Source organism: Juglans microcarpa x Juglans regia, chromosome 1D, assembly GCF_004785595.1.
Source record: "Juglans microcarpa x Juglans regia isolate MS1-56 chromosome 1D, Jm3101_v1.0, whole genome shotgun sequence".
Taxonomy (NCBI): Eukaryota; Viridiplantae; Streptophyta; class Magnoliopsida; order Fagales; family Juglandaceae; genus Juglans; species Juglans microcarpa x Juglans regia.
In genome coordinates, this window is record NC_054594.1 from 16,222,521 (window position 1) to 16,250,236 (window position 27,716).

Sequence of the window (27,716 nt, forward strand, 5' to 3'; positions counted from 1 at the left end):
GTCAATGCGCATGCATTCCTTTATAATATCTTTTATATATCTTGAGCGCGCAGATTCTCTCTTATTTTCCTTCCTTCCTTCTTGAGGATGAAAGAGTAGTGAAAAGTTTCATCAAATCATTCTGATCTCAAGCAATCAATTAAGTTTAGTGCATCATTAACCTTTGTGGCTTTCAACTATTATAGTAAAACAATCCCTAGCTAGATAGTTCAACAATGTTATAATTAATTTGCCATCCTTTGCTATTTCTTTTTAAATTAATGAATAAACGCTTGTCCATTAAAAAAAAAAAAAAAAAAAGGAAAGAAAAGCTAGTGGAGATCAAACTTTTGGTCATTTCTTTGAATGCATTAATTAATTTATTAATGGAATTGAAAGAAATTAAGCAATTGATTCCTTGTGGGAGGAAGCTAGCCAAACCACTTCATTTTTAGAACTGATGCAGCTTGGTCATAATTTACCAATATGATTAAAGTATATGAAAAAAGTACAATATCCTAAACATTTTCTTTACAGTATACAAAGACTTGGTCATATATATATATATATATATATATATATATGATACAATATATATTCCTTTACAAAGTAATTCCATCGCTTGGGGAGTGCTGACTATTTTCAACAGACACTCATGTTTTATATATAGTTCCTTTTAATTAAATTAGCTTTTAATCAAATTAGCTTTTAATCAAAGGATCTGCGCGCCGATTTTGTAATAACGTTATCTTGAACTCAATCAGCACCACTAAAATCAAGTATTTTTTATTATTTATATTTATACAGTTATTTTAAAACCAACTATATTATATATAATTATGTGATAGTGTCACAAATTAAGGCACGGTACCAAATGCGAGGCATGAAAATTCAACACATGCGAGTTTCTAAAGTCCACCTTTGAATTTCATGGGAAAAGATAGAACATATATACTTCATATATGAACAGTTATTTTTATTTTATTTTACTTGAAACAAAAAATGAAAAAGAAGATCGAGCAAGCAGGCAATATCTAAACATTTTCCTTCATGAGCTGACTTTGACTAGTGGGGATTTCGTTGCTTTGCCTACAAGCTAGCTAGAAGAATATATAAGATCACAGCGCATGCAGGTCTATCGATCGGGACTGTAATTTTCCTAGAAATGGTTAATTAATTTTAGTGAAAGGTCCACTACTTCCAATATTATTATTTTTTATATGTACTAGCTACTAGCTAATATTAAACAATTTACTAAATCAATGAAGACTTGAAGCTCATGAATTCCCACACAAGTTTTGGAAATTATTAGTAAATTAGCAACTAGTACTATTATTTCTCGACTCAATCATATTAACCCACCTCACGGCCTCCCTCTTGACTATTGGCTTCAATATTACGTACGTGATTGCAAAATGAAGAAAAAATAAATAAATAAAACGTGTTATACCAAGATATGCAAACAATTCCTATATACCAGCAATCTGCGGAATTATATATTAAATGATCACTTATTGGATTGCGTAATCTGCGGCGCTTTCATAGCAACAACTCTAGCTCTACCCATTATTAATTAGGGTTCATCCAATAACACCCTAATTAAACACAGTCAGACAAATGATCTTTTAAACAGCTGACGCTTGGCAATTAATATAATAAAATAAGGTTGCTTTAATATATAAGCTTTTCATGACATGAATTGCTTGCTATATAACAACGGTACGTACGTTATATATGATCTAAGGCTGCATTCTTTTACATATATATATATATATATATATATATCACATTCTTCATGAAGGTCATAGAAATTAAGAAGCTATGCTTATAAGCATTAATTTTAAAGAGCATTGACGAGTCAACAATTTATATATATTATCAAAGGAGTGGGATGGATTAAAGGAGGAAAGAACCGAAGAATATCGACATGCATGATAGCCACATATATATAGTTCAACTACATGACCACAACTAGCATTGGCAAGCTGCCGAAGAGTATCTTAAAGTTAAAAGTGGAGATGTCTTGAACTTTGGAGAGACTGATTTAGGTTACTGAAGAGATCAAAGAATTAATGGCAGATAGCGCTGTTGGCTCTCTGCTTGACAAGCTGCTTGCTCGCTTTGTTGAAAATGAGGTGCAACTCTTGAAAGGGGATCCGGAAGACGTTCTGAATCTGAGAGGAGAACTAGAGCGTATGAGAGCTTTCCTGAAGATTGCAGATGCGTTGGAAGAAAGTGACGTAGAATTCAAAGTGCGGGTTAAGCAAATAAGAGAGATCGCTTATGAAACTGAAGATGCTCTTGATGAATTCATGCTTCTTCAAGCACATGATCATGCAGATGGATTCTATGGGGCTTTCCACAAATTCTCTTGTTGTATCAAGAACATTAAAGCTCGTTATCGTATTATTTCTGAATTACAAGCCATCGGATCCAGAATAAAAAATCTTTGCCAAGTTCACGGGAGTCTGCTTCCCAGATTCACAAGAATCAAACAAGGTTCGGGCTCCACGAGTGCAGAAAATACATGGCAAGACCGTCGAGGCGATGCTCTTCTTCTAGACAAGACTGATTTGGTGGGGATCGATGCACCTAAGCAGCAGCTAGTGGAGTGGCTGGTGAAGGGTGGCAATAGACGTGAAGTGGTTTCTGTGGCTGCAATGGGAGGAATGGGGAAAACTACGTTGGCAAAGCAAGTCTATGATGATAAAGAAGTGAAGAAACATTTCAAAAGGCGCGCTTGGGTCACTGTTTCTCAATCTTTCAAGGTAGAAGAACGCCTCAAAAACATGATTCGACAGTTCTTCAGTGTAGTCAGCAGACCAGTTCCAGAAGGATTGGATGACATGAACAACGACCGGCTGAGGAGAATAATCAAGGACTTGCTCAAGAAAAGCAGGTATTTGGTGGTTCTAGATGATGTGTGGCACTTGAATGAATGGGATGTTCTCAAATATGCCTTGCCTAACAACAACTGTGGCAGCCGAGTAATGCTCACTACACGTAATGCTGGTGTGGCCTCCAGTTCCTCTTCCGGTGTGGAATCTGTAGGTAAGGTTTACAACTTGAAGCCTTTGTCCCCAATGGAATCTTGGGATCTTTTCTGTAAGAAAACCTTTCAAGGGAATGCATGCCCTGCTTATTTGAAGGATATCTGTCAAGATACTTTAAGAAAGTGTGAGGGACTGCCCCTTGCAATTGTAGCAATCAGTGGCGTTTTGGCATCAAAAGACACCCGTAGGATTGACGAGTGGGATGTTGTTGGCCGTAGTCTTGGGGCTGAGATTGATGGCAATGACAAACTGCAGGATCTTAAGAAAGTACTTTCGCTAAGTTTCAACGACTTGCCTTACTACCTAAAAGATTGTTTCTTGTACTTGAGCATCTTCCCTGAGGACTATCGGATCGAGCAAATGAGGCTGATTCGGTTATGGATAGCGGAGGGATTAATCGAAGCCAAAGAAGGGAAAACACTGGAAGAAGTTGCAGAGGACTACCTCAACGAACTCTTGAATAGAGGTCTTTTGCAAGTGGCATCCGTAACCAGTGATGGAAGGGTCAAAACGTATCGCGTCCATGACGTGCTGCGGGAGATAATTGTGTCAAAGTCTAGAGATCAGAACTTCACCTCCATTGCTAAAGATCAGAACGTGATGTGGCCGGATAAGGTTCGACGCCTATCTATACATAACACACTGCAAAACGTACAAGAAAACAGGTCTGTTTCTCGACTCCGTTCTTTGTTCATGTTTTGGGTGGTAGAAAAGCTGGACATACAAAGCTTGTTTCCTGGTGATTTTAAGCTGCTAAATGTTTTAGATCTGCAAGAATCGCGTTTAAAAAAGTTTCCAATTGATGTTGAAAACCTGGTTTATTTGAAATATCTAAGCTTGAAGGGCACCAAGGTTAAAACCATTCCAGGAACTATAGGGAAGCTCCAGTACCTAGAGACTTTGGATCTTAAACATTCCCGCGTCACTGAACTGCCTGTTGAGATCTTGAAGCTCCATCGACTTCGACATCTCCTTGTATATCATTTCAAACTTGAGTCTTACGAATATTTTCACTCTCGATATGGTTTTAAGGTCCAAGGAAATATAGGAGCTCTACGATCCCTACAGAAGCTCTGTTTCATAGAAGCAAACCAAGGTGGTGGCGCTATAATGATGGAGCTAGGGAAACTGTTCCAACTAAGGAGGTTAGGCATTGTAAAGCTGAGAAAAGAAGATGGGAAATCTCTATGTTCATCCCTAAAAAAGCTGACCAACCTTCGTGCGCTGTCTCTAACTTCAATAGAGGAGGAAGAAATTCTTGATTTGCAGCACCTTTCTTGTCCGCCTGCATTCATCCAGCGGGTGTATTTGAGAGGACGTTTGGAGACATTACCTCCATGGATACCATCACTGCATGGACTGGTCAGATTGTATCTGAAATGGAGTAGACTGAAGGAAGATCCACTTGTGCACCTTCAAAAACTGCCCAATCTTGTACACCTGGAATTACTTCAGGTTTATGAGGGAGACACGTTGTATTTCAGGAAGGGTGGGTTCAACAAGCTTAAGGTTTTAGGCCTTGACCAATTCAATGAACTTAGATGCGTGCAAGTGGAGGTGGGAGCAATGCCTTGTGTTGAAAAGCTAATTATCCAGCGGTGTGAATTGCTGAAGATGGTGCCGGTAGGCATTGAACATCTGACCAAGTTGAAAGTTCTTGAATTTTTTGACATGCCCGAAGAGTTTATCCAGACTCTTCGTCCAGAAGTAAAGGATAGTGATTATTGGAAGGTAGCTCACATCCCAGAAGTCTATTCTACCTACTGGAGAGAAGGTGGATGGGAGGTCAATACTTTGGATCTTTGTGATGGAGAGAATTCTCCCAGGCCCAGTGCTATCACCACAACAAGCCACGACCTTGAATCACGTTGGAAGTGACACATATTCATAGACATGGGCTTGATATTTCATCGTACTTTTAAATGATTTTGTAAATATCTAAGTTCTCTGTGTTGTTGGATCAGTGGTGATATTTGGTTCAGCATTCTTGTACAGATCAAGGAGAAAAGGAAAAAAAATAAAAGAATAGGAGCTGCATGTAAATTTGTAATAAGACTGTCAATATTCATTGACTTAGCCAAAAAAAGAAAAAAAAGAAAAAAGAAAAAAGAGAAAAAAAAAAAAGACTGTAAATATTATTTGTACTTGGATCTAGGGGAACCTGTGGTTGAGAAGGTGATCTATAGTGGTGGAGAATGCATGCTTGAAGCTGGCTTGTGTTTCAGAAGTTGTATATATGTAAATTAGCTCTGATAGTTGGATAACAGATTACCTGCAGTCCAGTTCAGGCAGGCTGCAATGCTTGGCCGGGGCTCAGAGCGAGGTTATTTGTGGTTTAAGAGGACAATGATGGTAAGGGCAGGCATGCACGCATGCACGAACGAGACCAGGTAGTGAGTTAGTGCATGGTGGTCTTGTAAATGATTGTGCGTATATATGTATCTATATATATATATATATATATATATATATATATATACACACACACACACTCACTGTATATAAATAACTAAAATAAGTTGCTGCATGGAGTAGAAACTCTTTGCAAAGGGCTTCCAGGTCAAGAGTGATGAATTACTTAATAGATATAACAAATGATGATCATTGTAAGTACTCCAACAGTAATGTGAAACACATACATACAGTGTACACTTGTAAAGATTGTAAATGCTCATTATCGTTGGTCATGAAGATCGCAGATAGGCCAGAGGCCTGTGAATAGTTGTTCTTTGCCAATCTTCTTTATAACCAATGAAATTAAACCGAAGAACATGAGATTTTTGTTGAGCAGAAGCCGATTAATCTTTAGGGGACTACACATTTATAAAGCAGGGCAGTGTGAACATATATGCAGAGGGGAGAGATCATTCTCCTTTCATCATATCTAGCCACCAGAATTTCCCAAGGAATTGATAAAAACCATTATGGATTGGCGACAATGTTCTTTGTTTCTTTATTTTTTTTTAATGATTATATTATATAGAGTTCACGATCAAAGAAACCATCAATAAATAATGATCCTTGTAGCTAGCTCGGTTGAAATTCTTCACAAGAATAGGAAAGATTTTGCACTACAAGAAATAAGGCTTTTTGAGCAGAGCTACTCGACTAGAGTCCTCTTGATCCATGGCCTCCCTCATACCAACCCCCTCTTCTTCTCCTCCCAATTCCTCTGTTATTTCTTCCTTCTCCAACGTTGATACTACAAAGCAAACAACTGAAACTTTTTTACCATGGAAAGTGCATATTTCGGCATACCTTAGAGGGGCAAGATCTCTATGCCTATGTCTAGGGGTGGGCTCCGACTCTGACGGAGTCGGAGTTGTCATTTCCGACCTCCGACTCCGACAAAAGTTGGAGTCAGATTTTCCCTCCGACTCCGACTCCGAACGTAGTCGGAGTCCGAGTCCGATTCCGATCGGAGGTCAAAGCTCCGAACTCCGATCGGAGGTCGGAGCCCCGAACTCCGATCAGAACTCCGAACGGATGTCGGAGCTCCGACTCCGAATAAAATTTCCGAACTCCGAACAAAATTTTGTTCTTTTTTTTTTATTATTATTTAAATTTTATTGTTCAATTTCGTTTCAGATAGTGAGCAACATATATATTTTTTTTAAAAGTGAAACGATCTACAAATATTTGGTTTATTCAAGAGTTTTCAATAATATAAATATTCGTTCTGATTTTGTTATTGAATTTTGATTATATCTTTAATTTGTTTTATGTCCGCCTGAAATTTAGCATTAAAAGTGCTTATGACTCATGAGTTGAAAATTACATAAATTTAAAATTTTATAAAAAAGAATGATGGTACGAATTTCTATAATTCGATTAATTTCAGTTGGATAATAAATTCTAAACGTTTGAGAGAGGATGAATAAGTACTAATAGAAATTATAGAATAAAGAGTACTCATCTCACGTCTTTGCTCGGGATATAACTACATAAATATAACTATATAAATAGTTTAAAAAGTAAATAACATGTATGATGTAGCCATAAGTTATAACAGTCTCATTTATAACGTAATAACAATATGACTATAATTTGAAATATAACTACAATTTGATTAAACACGGATTTCAGTCAAATACTTTTTGTTCCATTGGTCATGCCTGAAATGAAGATAGAAAGTAGCAATCAATAGATGAAAAATATGAATAGGAAAAAAAAAAAAAAAGCCTCAAATGTCAGGTGCGGTCAAGTAGAGTGTGCTAGACTCTAATTCCTAATTTATCGCCATTCGCCAACCTTCAAATATCACTATGTGGGTCCTCCTCAAATATATTCATCTATCGATCCAACTTTCCTAGCCGCGCATATATGCATGCATGCGACTTGCACGCCCCTGGGGCCCATGAGCTTCCCATTTTGATGGCATCTCGATGACTACTTGGATTCCTTTTTCAAGGGACAATTAATCCTTTATTACATCTTTTATCTTGAGCGCGCAGAAATTCTCTCTTATTTTCCTTCCTTCCTTCTAGAGGATATTGAAAGAGTACTGAAAAGTTTCATCGAATCATGCTGATATCAAGCAATCAACTAATTAAGTTTAGTGCATCATATATTAACCTTTGTGGCTTTCAACTATAGTAGAAGCCAATCTTTTATGATTGAAGTATATGAATCATGAAACTACGTATACTCTCTCTCTCTCTCTCTCTCTCTCTCTCTCTCTCTATATATATATATATATATAGTTCCTTTGATTTTAATTAGCTCCTCTTTCTTGAGTGGCTCCCCAACATATATTAGGGTTGCAAGGAGCTTTTGTTAATCTCAATTCATGATTTGGTTTAAATCAAATTAAGGATGATCCGCGCGCTGATTTTATAATGCATGTTATCTTGAACTAAATCAGCCCTAACTAAAACCAACTATATAATTATGTGATCATAGAGTCACTTCATAAATAAATAAATAAAAATACAACTTTTCTCGTACTTGTTTGGTTATCTGCAAATTAAGGCATGGACATGAAATATTTGCATGATACCATAAGGAGCAGCAGTACTACTCACTGGCCGTAATCTTGGGACTAACTACTAATGTGAAAAGCCATATGAACGCAGGCATGAAAATTCAACACACGAGTTTCTAAAGTCTACCTTTGAATTTCACGGGAAAAGAACATATAGATCAGTACGTACTTGAACAGTTTTTTTTTTTTTTTTTTTTTTTTTTTTTTTTACTTGAAACAAAAAATGAAAAAGAAGATCATCGAGCAAGGCAATATCTAAACATTTTCCTTCATGAGCTGACTTTGACTAGTGGGGATTTCGTTGTTTTGCCTACAAGCTAGAATTAGAATAAGACATGCATGCAGGTCGATCGGGGCTGTAATTTTCCTAGAAATGGTTAATTAATTTTAGTGAAAGGTCCATTTCCAATATGATTTTTTTACATGTACTACGTACTAATATTAAAGAATTTACTAAATCAATGAAGACTTGAAGCTCAATTCCCACACAAGTTTTGGAAATTATCAGTAACTTAATTAGTAACAAGTACTATATATAGTCATGAATTATATATTTGTATAGTTGAACCGATCGATCGAACGGGCATGGACTTCAGATCGATAGGGATATATATAATGCGTAGATTCTAGCACGATGTTGCGAATTATCTCTATCCGAATTCGACCGTCCAATAAATACATATGATTGAAGAAGATCTCAATTTTATCATACCAATAGGGACATATAATTGAAGAAAATGATCATACCTGTAATATGATTTGCCAAGGCCTAGTACAAGATCAGGATCAGAGCATGAACTATAAGGAATTAGGCATCATGCATTAATTAGACAAGTACAAATTAATTATATTATATGATCACTAGCTAAATATTATTGGATTGCGTAATCTGCGGGCCGGCTTTCATCCATATTTAATTAGGAATAGCAACAACGTCTCTAGCTCTACCCTGCATTATTAATTAGGTTTCAACCAATTATAAGACCCTAGCTAATTAAACATGACAGTCAGCCAAATCTTTTAAACAGCGGACGCTTGGCAATTAATATAATAAGGTTGCTTTAATTAATTTGTTTCTTAAATTAGCTTTTGATCATGACATGAATTGCTTGTTAACAACGATTATATATATATATATATATATATATATATATATGATCTAAGGATGCATCCTTCTACATATATTTCACATTCTTCATGAAGGTCATAGAAATTAAGAAGCTATGCTTAAAATTAAGCATTGATTTTAAAGAGCATTGACGAGTCAACTGTATTCTTCTATATATTTTCAAAGGAGTGGGATGAATTAAAGGAGGAAAGAACCAAAGAATATCGACATGCATGATAGCCACATGCATATATATATATATATATATATACATATACATATATATCATATATATATATATATATATATATATATATATAATTCGACAAAACTACATGACCACAGCTAGCATTGGCAAGCCGAAGATCAGTATCTTACAGTTAAAAGTGGAGATGTCTTCAGAACTTTGGAGAGATTGATCAAGGTTACTGAAGAGATCAAAGTATTAATGGCAGATAGCGCTGTTGGCTGTCTGCTTGACAAGCTGCTTGCTCGCTTTGTTGAAAATGAGGTGCAACTCTTGAGAGGGGATCCGGAAGACGTTCTGAATCTGAGAGGAGAACTAGAGCGTATGAGAGCTTTCCTGAAGGTTGCAGATGCGATGGAAGAAAGTGACGTAGAATTCAAAGTGCGGGTTAAGCAAATAAGAGAGATCGCTTATGAAACTGAAGATGCTCTTGATGAATTCATGCTTCTTCAAGCACATGATCATGCAGATGGATTCTATGGGGCTTTCCACAAATTATCTTGTTGTATCAAGAACATTAAAGCTCGTTATCGTATTATTTCGGAATTACAAGCCATCGGATCCAGAATAAAAAATCTTTGCCAAGTTCACGGGAGTCTGCTTCCCAGATTCACAAGAATCAAACAAGGTTCGGGCTCCACGAGTGCAGAAAATACATGGCAAGAGCGTCGAGGCGATGCTCTTCTTCTAGACAAGACTGATTTAGTGGGGATCGATGAACCTAAGCAGCAGCTGGTGGAGTGGCTGGTGACGGGTGGCAATAGACGTGAAGTGGTTTCTGTGGCTGCAATGGGAGGAATGGGGAAAACTACGTTGGCAAAGCAAGTCTATGATGATGAAGAAGTGAAGAAACGCTTCAAAAGGCGCGCTTGGGTCACTGTTTCTCAATCTTTCAAGATAGAAGAACTCCTCAAAAACATGATTCGACACTTCTTCAGTGTAGTCAACAAACCAGTTCCAGAAGGATTGGACGACATGAACAACGACCGGCGGAGGAGAATAATCAAGGACTTGCTCATGAAAAGCAGATACTTGGTGGTTCTAGATGATGTGTGGCACTTGAATGAATGGGATGTTCTCAAATATGCCTTGCCTAACAACAACTGTGGCAGCCGAGTAATGCTCACTACACGTAATGCTGGTGTGGCCTCCAGTACCTCTTCCGGTGTGGAATCTGTAGGTAAGGTTTACAACTTGAAGCCTTTGTCCCCATTGGAATCTTGGGATCTTTTCTGTAAGAAAACCTTTCGAGGGAATGCATGCCCTACTTATTTGGAGGATATCTGTCAGGATACTTTAAGAAAGTGTGAGGGACTGCCCCTTGCAATTGTAGCAATCAGTGGCGTTTTGGCATCAAAAGACACCCGTAGGATTGACGAGTGGGATGTCGTTGGCCGTAGTCTTGGGGCTGAGATTGATGGCAATGACAAACTGCAGGATCTTAAGAAAGTACTTTCGCTAAGTTTCAACGACTTGCCTTACTACCTAAAAGATTGTTTCTTGTACTTGAGCATCTTCCCAGAGGACTATCGGATCGAGCAAATGAGGCTGATTCGGTTATGGATAGCGGAGGGATTAATCGAAGCCAAAGAAGGGAAAACACTGGAAGAAGTTGCAGAGGACTACCTCAACGAACTCTTGAATAGAGGTCTGTTGCAAGTGGCATCCCTAACCAGTGATGGAAGGGTCAAAACGTATCGCGTCCATGACGTGCTGCGGGAGATAATTGTGTCAAAGTCTAGAGATCAGAACTTCACCTCCATTGCTAAAGATCAGAACGTGATGTGGCCGGATAAGGTTCGACGCCTATCTATACATAACACACTACAAAACGTACAAGAAAACAGGTCTGTTTCTCGACTTCGTTCTTTGTTCATGTTTCGGGTGGTAGAAATGCTGGACATACAAAGCTTGTTTCCTGGTGGTTTTAAGCTGCTAAATGTTTTAGATCTGCAAGAATCGCGTTTAAAAAAGTTTCCAACTGATGTTGAAAACCTGGTTTATTTGAAATATCTAAGCTTGAAGGGCACCAAGGTTAAAACCATTCCAGGAACTATAAGAAAGCTTCAGTACCTAGAGACTTTGGATCTTAAACATTCCCGCGTCACTGAACTGCCTGTTGAGATCTTGAAGCTCCATCGACTTCGACATCTCCTTGTATATCATTTCAAACTTGAGTCTTACGAATATTTTCACTCACGATATGGTTTTAAGGTCCAAGGAAATGTAGGAGCTTTACGATCACTTCAGAAGCTCTGTTTCATAGAAGCAAACCAAGGTGGTGGCGCTATAATGATGAAGCTAGGGAAACTGTACCAACTGAGGAGGTTAGGCATTGTAAAGCTGAGAAAAGAAGACGGGAAATCTCTATGTTCATCCCTAAAAAAGCTGACAACCTTCGTGCGCTGTCTCTAACTTCAATAGAGGAGGAAGAAATTCTTGATTTGCAGCACCTTTCTTGTCCGCCTGCATTCATCCAGCGCGTGTATTTGAGAGGACGTTTGGAGACATTACCTCCATGGATACCATCACTGCATGGACTGGTCAGATTGTATCTGAAATGGAGTAGACTGAAGGAAGATCCGCTTGTGCACCTTCAAAAACTGCCCAATCTTGTACACCTGGAATTACTTCAGGTTTATGAGGGAGACACGTTGTATTTCAGGAAGGGTGGGTTCAACAAGCTTAAGATTTTAGGCCTTGACCAATTCAATGAACTTAGATGCCTGCAAGTGGAGGTGGGAGCAATGCCTTGTGTTGAAAAGCTAATTATCCAGCGGTGTGAATTGCTGAAGATGGTGCCGGTAGGCATTGAATATCTGACCAAGTTGAAAGTTCTTGAATTTTTTGACATGCCCGAAGAGTTTATCAAGACTCTTAGTCCAAATGTAAAGGATAGTGATTATTGGAAGGTCGCTCACATCCCAGAAGTCTATTCTACCTACTGGAGAGAAGGTGGATGGGAGGTCAATACTTTGGATCTTTGTGATGGAGAGAATTCTCCCAGGCCCAGTGCTATCACCACAACAAGCCACGACCTTGAATCACGTTGGAAGTGAAAGAAAAAAAAAAAAAATCTGTAAATATTATTTGTACTTGGATCTAGGGGAACCTGTGGTTGAGAAGGTGATCTACAGTGGTGGAGGCTGCATGCTTGAAGCTAGCTTGTGTTTCAGAAGTTGTATATGTGTAAATATGTAGCTGTAAAATTAGCTCTAATAGTTGGATAACAGATTACCTGCAGTCCAGTTCAGGCAGGCTGCAATGCTTGGGGCTCAGAGGTTACTTGTGGTTCAAGAGGACAATGATGGTAAGGGCACGCACACATGCATGCACGAGACCAGGCCGTAGTGAATTAGTGCATGGTGATCTTGTAAATGATTGTGCATATATATATATATATATATATATATATATATATACTCACTGTATATAAATAAGTTGCTGCATGGAGCAGAAACTCTTTGCAAAGGGCTTCCACGTTTACTTGTAAGTACTCCAACAGTACTACTGTGAAATACATACATACAGTGTACACTTGTAAAGATTGTAAATGCTCATTATCGTTGGTCATGAAGATCGCTGCAGATAGGCCAGAGGGTGAATAGATGTTCTTTGCAGCCACAATTAATCAACAAAAAAATATAAATACTAGAAGCTAGCAATTAAATTAAACCGAAGACTGTGTGAACATATATGCAGAGGGGAGAGATCATTCTCCTTTCATCATATCTAGCCACCAGAATTTCCCAAGGAATTGATAAAAACCATTATGGATTGGCGACAATGTTCTTTGTTTCTTTATTTTTTTAATGATTATATTATATAGAGGTCACGATCAAAGAAACCATCAATAAATAATGATCTTTGTAGCTAGCTCGGTTGAAATTCTTCACAAGAATAGGAAAGATTTTGGCTCCATCTGATGGAAAAAGAGGAATTTCATGGAAGAAAATACTTTCCCTCCAAAGAGTCATTGGTTCTTTCCAATTAGTTCACTTGATTCTGATTTGAACGGCCTATTTAAGGGCGAAAATGTTCTCTTTTTTCCTGATTCATAATAACTAGCTAGTCATCAACACTAAAAACTCTTGAATTGAACAAATGAGGACTTTTATATAATGAGTTCGGGATGCGGGTATCCGGTATCCGCATCTCCAACCCACATCCGTAACCTAACGTAGACAGGTATAATATCATCCTTACCTGCCCGGGTTCAATCCAGGCAGATAACCGCCTTGACTGTCCCCGAATGTCCGGATTTCGAACTGGATCGGAAAAAATTTCAGGTCCAGATGCACACCCTTAAATATAGGGGAATAATTACCTGACTATCATGTATTAATTTTCTATTAATGAAGCTGGTGCACGCATGCAGCTTGTGTTGAAAAAGATGCCACACTATTGTGTATCATGTTTTGGTGCTGGCGTCATATGCTCAAGCTGCTCTAACCTTCTTTGTTAGGCTCTCTCTCTAGATTAACTTTGCAAAGCCGATGCATCATGTTTTGAAGGGATTTTGTATAGTAGGCTATTACTTCTTTGTACCACACTATTTTATGATTTAAAATTAATACATTTTGTCTTATCCAAAAAAATAAAAATAAAAATAGTAATCATAAATGATTGGAAATATTTCATCTTTCAAACATTTTCTTAAATATTATTGTAAAAAAATGGAGTGGATTTCTTGTGCTAACAAAGAATACAATTATGCTAAAAGGTTGGGATATATTAATAAAATAAAATAAAATAAAATAAAAAAATGAAATGAAATAATGAGATGATTCAATAGAATACAAAGAAAATGCATTAGAAATTATATAGGCAATAGATTCTTATCACAAAACTGAAGATGCCACAATACTTTACTTTCGGATGCAGGAGGAAGTTTTTGACAGAAAGATGGTGATAACATAGGGTGAAAGAGAGAGAGAGAGAGCTGCATCAAGAGATTATGGTAACTATCTGGCCCAGTTGAAATCTTGCACTTTATAGACTTGAATTAAATTTTTGTTCAGTATTCAGGCTGTAACAACAAAAACACATAAACTAAAAAGTACCCTTTGTTTTAAATCGATGAAGGATATTATTACCTATTCACTTTACAACAAAGAAGAAAATAAAAAATTCTAAAAAGAAAAATTGATAAAAGGGAAAGACCTACTACTCTATATATCATGTAAATGGATTGGCAGGATTGCTGCCCGACCATTTATGGCCATTTTCTAAAAGAAACAGTTTCCCCCAAACCTAAACTAGTGTTCCATTTCTACCTGTGGGTTTGAGGAAAAAAGGATAAATATGATAAACACTTCTTTACAATGAATGATGGAACGAACCCGTACACGCTACAATCAGCAAGCACAATGGAAAACAGAATTTCCAAGGCACTTTGCTTTATTGGCTATCTTTCTAACGCCTGTTTCATTGTTAGAGGATCTAAAACTACCAGGAGATGAGTGGATTCTGTCCATGAAATTAATCTTAGGGGCATCAAGAATTGCCTTGGGCAATGATAATGCATACTGCATACCCCATATTGAGAGTGGCCTCATATATATAAGAGATCTGAAGTGGCCGTCCACTGTCCATCCCTCCGGAGTCTGGAACCAGTATCTGCAAGTGACAGAATAGGAAGATGTCTCAAATTAAATACATATAGAGCCTATCGGAGAAGATAAAACAGCCCCCTAACATATGCAGTTCCAAACTGTGAGGTCTTGGCATCTTACATGGGATACTGACAGGTACACATTGCATTATGTTTGGCGGAGGACAGAGCACACACCCAAGTTCCAACCAAGGATAATCTACCCAGGTTGGACTTCTAACAAAGGGCTGTTTTAAGTTGTACAGGTTCAACATAAATGGAAAAGGCATTGTATGGTCAACTGTTAAGCAATATAAGTATGGTTTTCATATAAACCAGAGAGGAGTTACAACTGGACCAAGGCCTGACCAAATTTTCAGAAAGCACCAAAACAGCCCTAAACATGGCTCAAAGAGCTGATTTTGGCTGACATTGTATAATATTTGCAGCTTTGTGAAAATTTCCATCACCAGTTCAGCTAAAGTAATATAACACAAATCTCAGAAATCTTAGACCCTGTTTAATATGTCATGGCTATCAGTAGGTAATCGCTGTTATCATTGTTGGTCATCCCACACCACAAATATGATCAAAATGAAAATATTGACATATTTGATTATTTGATCAAGTTAACGAGGCATCAAATCACATGCAAATGATTAAGGCACATGCAAGGAACTTACCCATATCCTTCTTCTGACCAGCCTGCAATAAAAATACCTTCAGCAGTTTTAAATGCCTCCTCCTCCATTCCAGCTAAGATCATTGTAGCTGCCACTCCATAGGTGACACCGGTCCATATTTCACGTGATTGCATGCAAGACTCATCCACCTTTCCGTTGGGATGCATCCCATTTACTGCACCCATTCCGCCTCCTTTAACTTTCATTACATTGAAATCAAAGATTTTCTGAAGAGAATTTCTGACTTTGAAATCATCAAAAAGTGAAGGCAACCCTGAGGATGCTGTATACCATTGCCCTGCCAGTTGATCTGCTTGTATGGATTTACTGTTGCTACTTGAGCCACTGTCATAGTTAAAATAAGAACCATTCCATAATTTTTCCTCAAATGATGGTTTGGCCTTCAAAAATTTGCTTTTGCACCTTTCGGCAAAACTTTTGTCGCCTAGTTCAACGGCCATTGCAGCTGCAGCTTGGAGTGCAGCAAGCCACAAGCATCCACAATAAGCACTCACGCCGTGAACCGTCCAAGCATCGTATGTTTGATCTGGGAACCCATCATTCTCAATGAGACCATCATCGTCCCGATCAAACTGTTCCATATATTCCATGGCAGCACGAACTGCTGGCCAAACATCAACACCAAATGACATATCCCCAGTTGCAGCGAAGTCTCTATACACCTGAAGCACAAACTTTGGGTTCAGATCCTTCCATTTGCTTGTATCATGAATATTATATGCATTCATTTCATTCCACGGATCATGTGTTCCCAGATCATGAGGAATCGCTCCTCTAACCTTACGAATTCCCCAATTCCCCTCTGCCAGAAACTTTACTTTTCTTCCATCCTCAAATAACACAGCCTTCGCAAAATCACGTTGAATATTGAGTTCAATCTTGGGAAACAGCTCAAGAAGAGCAAATGAAGCATAGAAGTGTACGTCATATGTGCACCACATGATGTACTCCACACCTTCCAAGTATAGGAACCTTCCGACATCATCACTTTCATCTGGTGGGTCCAGCAATGTGAGGGGCCGCAAAGGGTAATTGGAATGTCCCTTCTTCACAGGAACCACTGCAGCATCTTCACAAGAACCCTTTGGAAATACATCTTCATCTTTGTCTTTTAGTTCAGTACCAGTTTTAGTATGCTGAAAAACCAAGTCTTTTCTGTTGTCCTTAGCTTCAGTTACTCTGACATCGGTATTTTCCAAGTCTACTAATTGATGCTGATCATTTCTCATGTTTGAAGAAGAAGAGTCTGTTAAAAAAGATTAAAGCAGTCTGTTATTTCTGACAAAAATGTAGCCACAGGCAAAAGACATTGCTAATATCATTGTTCTCAGGAAACCAAATTCTCCTAGTAAAATATTAAGATGCAAAAGATAGCATAGAAGACTACCAATCCAGACTGTTCCACCAGCAACCAGGAAGTACAGCTCATTAAATAACGTGAACTTGTACCTGCAAATATGGGACACAGCATTATGTATCTACCATGAAAGAGTAAAGAAATCAAGAAAATATAGCACGAATCAAAATCACCAATTACTCAAGCAAATCACTGGGACAAGATTTGCAAGCCATAAAGACCCAGTGCTATTGATGTGATTTTGAGACCCATTATGTGGAAGTTGTGGAGTATTTGTTGAGAAGAAGCATACCAAGGGTGCTCGAGAGCTCACCAAACATGAAGGGTTCCTTGTAGGCACCCGAGACAACTTTTGGAATTAAAAAATATTTTGGCACAATTAATACATCGAAAGATTTGAATGTCCAACATCAAGACTAAAAAGGCTTCTTCTGATGGGCTTCTGAAGCCTTTCACAAATTTATAACACCAAGTGAAATTTTGGTAGAAAATTATATTAGTTTGACTAGTATTACCATTCTGGAAGCCTTTCATCATTCAGGACAGGACTTTGCCAATTCTCTATCTCTTCTTCCCACCGCTTATAATCTGTTCAAGATTTCAAGATAATATCATGTCATAAGATGCATAGCATTCTCAAACATACATCACCCTTGGGAAGCTTATAACAAAAATGAAAAAGTGCAAACTACAATATTTCAGTAGCTTAGTACTTAAACACAGCAAATGGCGGCCTGAAATAGGGCCTGGCTTCAATAGAATATGGAACAGATCTAAACCAAAAGATACATACTAGTTAGTGCATCATGCACCAAGTTCAAGGCGGCTCTTTCAGATGTGCCATAAAATTTTGTGTACCTCCTACAACCAAAAAGGGAAAAAGAAAAAAAAAATCAAATGAAAGAAAAATGAATATGCTTAGGAAATAATTGTCACACAAAAGACAATGACACAATTTCCAACCATTACACACAAGGGAGTACAGAAATTCACCACTTGATTTTAAACTAGCAAGTACCTATAACATACTTGTAAATTTATATTAATTATTATGAGCCTGACAATGTACACATCTTTTCCCAAACCTTTCTACTCAAAATATTTGAAAAGGTCAAAACGCATCTTCTTAAATTACCACTGCAATCATAGGCAAGTTGGTAATTTCCGATTTAAGAGAAGAGTTTCAAGTGTAACTTACCAAACACACAAACAAGTACATAAAGACCAGGTAAAGGAGAGCATAATACCTATGGTATGAGCTTCCCTTCAAAAATTTTACTTTTGGAGATGACCATGCAAGAGCAAATGCGACGGTGCACTTCCCATGAGCTTCCACCCATGTAGAGGCTGAAACTGCAGCACAAACTGCCTCTCCAGGTGAGGAGGCAATGCTTGGTCCAGAACTGAAGTTAACTCGATCAAACTGACCATCCTAAAGATACAAGCAATAGAGTTAAGAGTGAATTCTTTCGACCATTAGAACCCTAGAGCCAATACTCAATCACAAGCTTAAAAATTGTAACGAAGTTGTGACTTCTACATATGTGGAACCTTAGTAACCGAAAAATTCAAAAGTAATTATGGCCACTATGTACTCAGTTCCAAGCTCTATATGGAAAAAATGACCAGAGAACTATAGTGACTCTTTATGAAAAAAGAAGGCGCAAAGCAAAGACGCATACCATCCCCAGCCCCTGGCCGAAAAAGAAACAATAACGAACAATTACCTTGGCCATTCTATCCCACATGTCCTTTGCAGTAATGCAACTTCCTTCAGACAGCCCAAAAGAAGGAAGAACAGTCACGTTCACATTCTGAGTTTCACATGCAGCTATTGCGAAAGTAACAGGAGGATTGCCTTTCGCAGTCCTGCAACATTGGCATAATCCTAAGAAACAATTGAAATCTAATTGCAGAGTTAACTAGTTCATTTAAAAAAAAAAATTGACGAAGTTGTGAATGACAGTAACTTCAAATCTTCCATCTAATAATAATGTTTCTCCTTAAGCATATAACATATGAGCAGAAACAAAAGTTTCAAATAAACACAGAATAGAAATTATGCAAAATGCAACATTGGTTTAGAAAGACAACAAAACAAAAAGGACGCAGACGCCAAGAAATATGCACCTTAATAAAAGAGCAACAAAACAATCTCCTTGACCATTCCCCAACCAAAGGTAGGGTATTTTTCCAGAGAAGTTGCCACACCTATAAAGAACCATATAATGCCTGCTTCCTAGATGGCATCACCGATCCATTTTACGTGTACATCACATTCAACACTCTTTTTATTTTATTTTTTTATGACAGGGGAACCACCCTATGGCAGAGCCCTTAGGACTCACCCATGGAACCTAAAACCCCAGGGAGATGAGCACAGAAACCCACCGCCATGACCTCCCACTTAAATCCCAGTTTGATCCCAAGTGAATCGAACCTGTGACATGGGGCTCATGCACACAAGTTCGCCCTTACCACTTGGGCTACCCATGGGTGGGTCAACACTCTTTCTAATTGGAACTTACTGCCTGAGACTAAAAGATTATCTCTTGCTTTATGTTTTTTATTGTTCCAAAATGCATATGCACTAGTCAAATAATTTTATTTCTCTTAGCTTTCAAGCTTCCAAAATATTTAGCAAGTAGAAACCATACAAACAGATGGGGGGTTTTTATTGCCTGTATAAAACAATGCAGGAGTTTCAACATGCTGACAATGGCATATAGGAAGAAAAATAAAAATAAGAAGGCAACTATCTCACTTACTCTGACTTTCTAAACCTTAGTGCTCTGAAGATATATAAAGGTTTATTTTTTAGCTTTAAATAAATTTCCAAGAGTAGGCAAATCTTTTAATACCACCGATAAATAATATAACTAATTCACATATTTCCTAGATATTGAGATATTGATTTTAAGTAAGTCATCAAAATTCAAGTCCAAATGTCTACCAAAATTGCCGCATATAGGATAATAATTTTCATAAGGACTGTATTTTTTCCCCACAAAAAAAACCCCAATGAGTCAAAACAAATCCATGTCCCAAGTGCCTTAACCTGAGCGAGAAATCAGGCTTGAGGTGTAAAACTGCGTTAGAGGTGGTTGAATCAAGAGCAAGGCCTCAAAGTCGTGATGACTTCCAAAATCATGCTAACATTTTTTAGTGTTTCGATCATTTTATGACTTGTTCAGAACAAGGAGTGCCCAAAACACCAAAGGGGCCTAACATATTAATACAAATCTCATCAGGTGTCTGCCATGAATAAGAGATAGTAAAAGGCAGATGCCTAGTAGAGCTTATTCAGATGCTTTTATATTATCTGCTAATTCATTCCTAATATGCCCTTAAAACATTTGAATCTATCTAAATTAGATTGGTAACATAACTATTTATTTTTTGTACTCTACTGATTTCAGCTATTTCTTCCCTAATACTACAAAGACCATAGATGCAGACCTCATTTATTTTTGTACTAGGCATATTTTTTTTTCTCTTGATAGGGTGCTATAGTCTTCCCCTTGTCCCCCACCTCCTCTCTCTCCCATTGTGTTTGTGCATTCACAGCACTGGGGGTGTTTCTGTTAAATACCTTGCCCTCACTTAATGTATGAAAGCATTGAAATAATCAAGAGAATTACGCAAACCAACCGTCATATATAGCTATTAAGGTTTTATGACTTGCTTGTGATGTAGAAGTACGCCAGAGACTCCATCTTCGCCTCTATCAAAAGAAAGAGAAGAAAGTAAAAAATATAAACTGATAAGATGCAGGGAACATGAAGGAAAGAAATAAACCTTTTTTAGCACATGTACTCACATAAATGGTTCATTAACATGATCTCCTGAAAGATGCGAGATGCCACCAATTGAATTCTGCACAAGAGAAAACCATGACTGAATATCCAAGAAACTATGCTATACCTTTTAATTGCTTGGATTAAGGGTACCGAAACTCTGGCAACAAGGAGTAATCTTACCTTCCACGTAAATAGAAGGCTGACTTTAGCCCTTTCTCGACCAGTGTTAACCAACTGCAGCAGGAAAAAGTACCAGTCTCAAAGCCAGTAATCAAAATCACCAAAAAATTACTTATCAGAAAATGCACTAAACTGTCCCTTAAACAGTGACTCCCAAAGGTCATCAGACTACTCATTGTTGGCTTTGTATACAGGTTGCTGAGATGAGTAACAGGATTTTATAGAAATTTTGAGGACCGTGAATGAACGATGGAGGAGCTCAATAGAATTTAATGGGTTAATCTCCATATTTTTTGTATCATTTTCTAATTATAGATAGGTGACTACCTTGCATACATCCTGTATACATGAGTGCGCCTTTTGCGCTTTTCAATGAAATTTATACTTATAAAAAAGAATGTCTTTGGCTTTATCTACAGTCTGCTAAGATTCACTGATAGGATTTACTCATAACTTTTATGACAAGAGCTTTAATGCAAACAGTATACATTATTTTATTGGTAATTTACAAAGGCACCCAGTTGGTCTTGAACCAGCAACCTCAACCTCCATCTTGTTCTTTCATGTTTTGAAGATGCTTCTTGAGTTAGAGGCTCGCTTGCTGATGCAAATTGTTGGTGGCAAATTCAAGTTTAAATTATAAAACACATTATATTTGCTTACTTGAGAAACTGGACAACCAGACTTGAATTAAAAAGCACATTTGATTACAGCACAATTAGCTACTCCACATCAGTAACCATTCTTTTTCTTTTTTAAAAAAGGACATCAATAACCATGCTAAATAGCATGGACACTGTTTTCAGGTCAAGGAATGCAAACAAATAATTGAATGAGATATTCCAAAATATTTACATGGAAAGGGATCGGGCATATAGATAGGGATGATAAAATATTAATGGAATTAATGGAAAAAGATACGACATTTTGTAGTATTTTTTCAAATCAGCAACGGCCTATTAAAAAAAACCAGCAATGGCCTATTAAAAAAAAAAAATCAGCAATGCATATTATGACAATATTGCATATTGTTTTGATGCGACTGAGGGCAGTACTCAAATAAAACCATGCGACAGCAGTCATATGAGATGCATTTCTTGTGAGATACACCTATTCTATCACATGTATGAGTATACATCATTTAATTACCAACCACCTACATAAATAGATGCTAGAATTTAGAGAGAGTTTAGCTCTTGCAAACATCTTTGTGGTTATGGAGCTAGGATCCATGTCATTAAACAGTAATCTGAGACGAGAAATTGAATAAACATACCGTGTAAACAAAAACAGCAGTAGGAAGACTGCTATCCTTGTAATTATGTGGCATGAATGGTGATATTTGTCGACAAGATATTTTGAGTTCTGGGTCTGGTTCACCTACAAGAAAGGTGTGTTCAAAATAAGAATCCAAGAAAACAAAATGAACAATGTCCAAAATGTGCCACACATACATTTGTACTCAATGCCTCGAACCCTAAAATAAAGTTTCAGTGTCAGTTACCACCCTCCGTCAAAAATAGCCATCAACTTTGACAGAAATATATATAAAAGATGAAACTGCACATCCACTACAATTGAAAGACTTAGCTTTAATTTTAAGGTATTTTTGTCCTTTTATATATATGCCTATCCAAACTAAAGCAATTTCTAGTGGAGGCAAAAATTACCATTGAAACTTTAAAATTTGGTTGAAGTTGTGAGTCAAACGTTTATGGGGTGTATGCGACAATTGAGTGGTAGTTCATGCAGCAAAATGAAATTACCTAAGATATCTGTACATACAGCAAATAGAAACAATGGAGTGGAATGTTACCATCATATATTGTCCATGCTCTTGGAAACAAAGCGTGGTATGTGGAATGCTGACCATTTAAATTCCAGCCCCACGAAGATATACCCTGATCACCAGATTTCCTGTCAGCACATGAAACTAATCAGTAACATATCTAATTTCTGCTTTTAAACCTCTAAATCAGAGGAAATGAGTGGATTCATACATTCTTTCTTCCATTCTTCCCTCACAATAACCAGAGATCAGTCGCTCTCAGTCATGAAGTTAAAAACAGGATCTTCAGAATCCATCTAGTAGAGGTATTAACTCTTAATGGCATCTCCATTAAAAGTCAAGGACCTTATAGTTGATTATTGAAATCTGCCAATGCCCACTTAATTTAGATCACTATCGAACATTCATCTACAATATATATCGCTCTCCTAATAACGAGAGAGCACCAAGATTGCCTTTTCATGCCTAAAAGGGTAAACAGATTCCCAATTTAACAATATGATCAAAAGGCATAGTTAAAATTTTGTTTTGGCAGGTCTTACATCAGGTTATCTCCAAACCATTTGACTAGTTAATATCTATGGCAACACACAGAATCACTTACAAGGAAGATCCATGGGATCATACTAGGGGAATAAGTTAGAACTTATGTAAGAGCATCTGTACATAAGCATGTAAATTCAAATCATGTCAAACTAAGAGCATTAGGACTGAAATATTGCAATAACCTATAAATTCAAATCATGATTGCTTTGATAAAGTGTTTAAAACTTCATGATTTTTTCTTACCCCAGCCCTTCATGTTGGCCTGGAGCCAAAACGGATGCAAAATTTTTGTTCCCACCATCTCTTGATATAAAAATCTGAAATAGCAAAAGAACAGAGTAGAATCAGAAGTAAATTCATGGTTACAAATCCACATGCCAACTTTGCACAGTAGGACAGGGATCTTTTGCTTCTTCCACAGCAACTAAGAGGACATACAAATATCGGTCTTTATAAATCAAGGTTCTCTTTATCCAACTGAGTGGGGAAATCATTACACTCTCCTAATGTTTAATATCCTAACATGCCCCTTTGTTGGAAATAGAACAAATGAGAAGGCCCTTAACACATTCAATTTGCCAAAAGTGTCCGGTGATAATTGACGTCAAAAAGATAAGATGATTTCTGGTTTCTCCACCCTTCTGCTTCCCATGTTAGGCTTGGGCTGCATAACTAATAGACTTATTTAACTGATTGTTGCGCCAGTGGTGTTACATCTATGACAATGAAAATAAGAGTGGTAAGAGACCCATGACTGATTTTTTTTGTAATTTTATCACAAGGCAGAATAGTTTCCAGATGATCTTAGAGTTCAGCCTGCCCTGCATTCCTTTGAAGCAGTGATATCCCATTTTGAAGGCAACAATAATTGCTTGGTTCCTTGTGCAAGACTGACTAAGCGGCTGTTGCTCATGCTTACTGCTAATGGTATTCAGTATCCAGCAACTATCTCACTTCTCTCGTTTCATTTTTCTTCTTTTGCTTCAGAATATAATTAAATGGCATAGTAAACTCTTAAAATGTAAACTTTCACCAATAAAAGAAGTATGAGGCCTCTGATCACACATATGCAAAAAGAGAGAGGCACAGAGAGAAAGAGAGGGAGGTTATGAAGAAACAAGATCTTTTGGTGCATGCTTAGCATCTTTCTGTCATAAATACCATAACTTTTTTGCTTCATCATATATCTACATATAATAGCTCTCAGTATTTAAATTTTTAACGGAAAATCTCTCGTTTCACATTTGATTCAGTTCACAGTTAGCGACAATGTTTTTATGGAAGCACTTCAACTCATAATATGCTTGATATGATCTATGAACTACCAAACTATTTTCAGTTATACACTCACATAAAGAGTTTACTGCATGCAATTCTTATCTGAGATGGCATGCAAAAAATACATAAAAAACCATGGCTTGTAACACCAGATAAGTTGTGAATGTCAAAAACACAGAAATGTCAAAACGCACGGATCATATATATCTTGAAAATAAAAACCTCAAGCAAGTAGATGAGGCTAAGTCAGAGCATTACTGAGAATTGATTTTCCATGACAGGTGAAGGTTCGCATATACCAGGAACAATTTGCCATTGCCTAAAGTCCCCTCTAAAACCTCTAGATATGCTGCCACTCCTGTGACATAAACAGAGGTAGATCCTCTATGATTAATAAAAGTTATTACAAACAAGAAATGAAGCATTATACTTTGATACATCACATACCCCATCCCTCCAAGCGGAACCCCTTGAGATGCTGATGGCTTGCAACTTTCTCGAGTGAAAGGATCAATAGGTGCTTTCTGCAGAGATAATACCAGTCGCAGTTCAGGTTTCTGAAGCTAAGTTTCAATGGCCTAAAATAAATGTAAAAACATTTATTTATTCCTATATTTATTTATTCGTTCAAATAGATCTAACATGAATGACCTCCCCATTAAGGAAAAATAGAAATTACCCTCCCATGTGAAGCCTCTTCCCTGACGTAGGACCACAATCGTATACCTAGTCGAACCTTGAAATTCAAAATTCAAAAATAGTGAGTGGGACATAACTGGGAAAGGAAATTGAAAATCTATATAAATATAGGATAAACTATGCACAAGATTAAATATTGCACACGTCTGTTTCCACAATCAGTGAACTAATAAGAATGAGAACAATCTCTTACCATCCTTATTGCGTCCATAAATGTGACACTAAATTCTTTGAGAATATTAGCGTGGCTATTTAATCTCCTCCTCCAGGCTTGTTCCGGAGGGGCAGCACTATCGAAATCAAACTACAAAAAACACTCACAGAAAAAAGAAAAATTAGTCAACGTACAATATTAAAACCAGATATCCTAACTACAACAATCAACTTTCATGTAATGGACAATAATTGTTTTGACAAAACCAATGTACCATTTATGAAGTGCATCACTACAATTTAAATCGCACAGCAATCCTTCTAAGCGGATATTGTTTCTTTTCAATTTCTATCTATCTGGTAAATAAAGCGAAAATTCTAGTTTTCAAAGTCTGCCTTTTCTTTTTTCATTCTTAAAGTTTCTCAGCAACCAAATAGAGTCCAATGAATATTAGAAATTAATTTTTGAAAAAAAAAAATGCAAGCGACATAAAAGCTTACCAACTGCAAAGTGTTCCTGCTGATATACTCCTCGGGCGGCCATGAATTCTTTCTACAATGGAACAAATTCCCACTAACCATGTCGACTAATCCTCTATAATATATATATCCCACACAAATCTTTTTCAAAAAACTTGCGCAATCCCAACCGAAGTACCAAAAAACTATAAAGCTCAAGTCTCAGACAAAACCCGTCCAAACTCCCCCCACAAATTCTTCTCAGAAACGCGATAATAAATACCACTCGACTTCCTTTAGCTCCAAACAACAACGATCAAAGCGTACAAGGGAAAACCAAGGAAGTTTGCTTCGACTTCGAAACAAAGATCATAAATGCGATTCCTCCATTTGTCTGTGCCTAGATATACGAACAACAGTCTCGATCACAGGATCCGAAACACTAAACAATCCTCAAACCTCCGGAGCCGTCCGATTCGATCCGATCCGATCCCAAAACACCGAAATTCAATCCACCGAAACGTCAAAAGAGGACCGAATATATCGGGATTCGACTTAGAGTAAAAGGAAGTTAAGAAGAGAGGGCAAAAAAAAAAAAAAAAAACAAAACAAAACGTTGATAGTAATGAAAAAGAGTCTCGAGTAATTATGAATTGATTGGTCGGAGGGACATGAGCATATAGTATCGAAAAGCTCCGTCGTGGCGTGGCGTGCACAGGATCCGCCGCCTGTAACTTTGAAGCGTCTGAACACCGCCTCCGAGATCGCCAGGTGGCGCTACGCTCTGCTCTCTCTCACTCTCTCAAAAGAATAGCTTTCACTGTCTAAATATTGTGCGGTGTTTGTTTCTGCTGGATCAAGAGCGGGAGCGAGCGAGAGAGTGAAAACTGAAAAGGTATTGGATGTATATACTCCGGTTGATAGTCTATTTCAGACTAAGATTGCTTACTTTCTTTATGTTTTGATTTTTCAATAAATAAAAATAATTTATAAAAATAAGAAATAAAAAATTATATTTTCAAATATAGAATTTTATAAATTAATATAATTTTATCTAATTTATTAGACGTATTTTATAATAAAAATAAATTTATAATCTGATAAATTATATTAAATTATGTCTATTTATAAAATTATTTTTCAGACTGAATATTTTCCATTGCATTTGAGAAGTTAGTTCGCGAGGTTTATTCGCCCGTTAATTCCTGCGTTTATTTTTATTTGAGTAATACTATTTATCATCTTAATTTTTATTATTTTTTTATTATTTTATAATATAATATTAGGTAATTAAAAATTATTTATTATATTTTATTTATAAACTTATCATCTAATATCACATTATAAAATAATAAAAATATGATATAAATTAAAATGATGAATAGATTTTTTCTATTTATTCTTTCTTCCTTGGCCACTACTTTTAAAAGGTACCAAAATGATATTATTTTAGTACGGTACCGAGGGGGTGACGGTGGATTGTTGGGTGGGCGTAGGACTACCGAATATAAATATGGTCGGCTGTGCATTCGACCACTACTTTTTATATTTTTATAATTTGTAATTTACTATTAAAATAGATTTGTATGATGACGACGATGACGATGAGCAGTAAAAGTGGTGTTTGGGTGTCGACGATTGTGCCGTACAAATAAATAATTGATGGCGGTGCTTTTGTAGTTATTATATAGTCGAGACTACATGCAAAGTGGTCATGGTGTGGACTATTATTACCCACGCCCATGGCCATCCATTTTGGACCAAAGCTTCAACTTGAAAGGGCAAAA

The 27,716-nt window shown here is 37.1% G+C and overlaps 3 protein-coding genes across 4 annotated transcripts; 2 read left to right on the plus strand and 1 right to left on the minus strand.

The window, feature by feature from the left end:
- Nucleotides 1–1,972: 1,972 nt before the first annotated feature.
- LOC121246876 (disease resistance protein RPM1-like) lies at nucleotides 1,973–5,143 on the plus strand. The gene has a single exon (XM_041145190.1). The coding sequence runs from the start codon at nucleotides 2,052–2,054 to the stop codon at nucleotides 4,908–4,910; it is 2,859 nt and encodes a 952-aa protein (XP_041001124.1). The 5' UTR covers nucleotides 1,973–2,051; the 3' UTR covers nucleotides 4,911–5,143.
- A 4,429-nt stretch (nucleotides 5,144–9,572) lies between these two features.
- Nucleotides 9,573–12,430, plus strand: LOC121255434 (disease resistance protein RPM1-like). The gene is given in 2 exon segments (XM_041155755.1): nucleotides 9,573–11,760; nucleotides 11,763–12,430. Coding segments are annotated over 2 exon segments (2,856 nt in total).
- Nucleotides 12,431–14,340: 1,910 nt separating this feature from the next.
- On the minus strand, nucleotides 14,341–26,849 carry LOC121255425 (non-lysosomal glucosylceramidase-like). Of its 2 annotated transcripts, XM_041155732.1 has the most exons (18): nucleotides 25,972–26,849; nucleotides 25,511–25,621; nucleotides 25,298–25,354; nucleotides 25,066–25,142; nucleotides 24,877–24,976; nucleotides 23,584–23,657; nucleotides 22,822–22,922; nucleotides 22,282–22,385; nucleotides 21,006–21,059; nucleotides 20,846–20,901; nucleotides 20,711–20,749; nucleotides 18,753–18,894; nucleotides 18,273–18,457; nucleotides 17,819–17,886; nucleotides 17,541–17,613; nucleotides 17,056–17,117; nucleotides 15,648–16,914; nucleotides 14,341–14,990 (listed from the first exon to the last, which is right to left on the minus strand). In XM_041155732.1, the coding sequence occupies exons 1-18, from the start codon at nucleotides 26,050–26,052 to the stop codon at nucleotides 14,729–14,731; spliced, it is 2,913 nt and encodes a 970-aa protein (XP_041011666.1). In that variant the 5' UTR covers nucleotides 26,053–26,849; the 3' UTR covers nucleotides 14,341–14,728. The 2 variants fall into 2 exon arrangements, with proteins under 2 accessions (XP_041011666.1, XP_041011675.1); XM_041155741.1 differs by lacking the exons at nucleotides 24,877–24,976; nucleotides 25,066–25,142.
- Nucleotides 26,850–27,716: the final 867 nt, after the last annotated feature.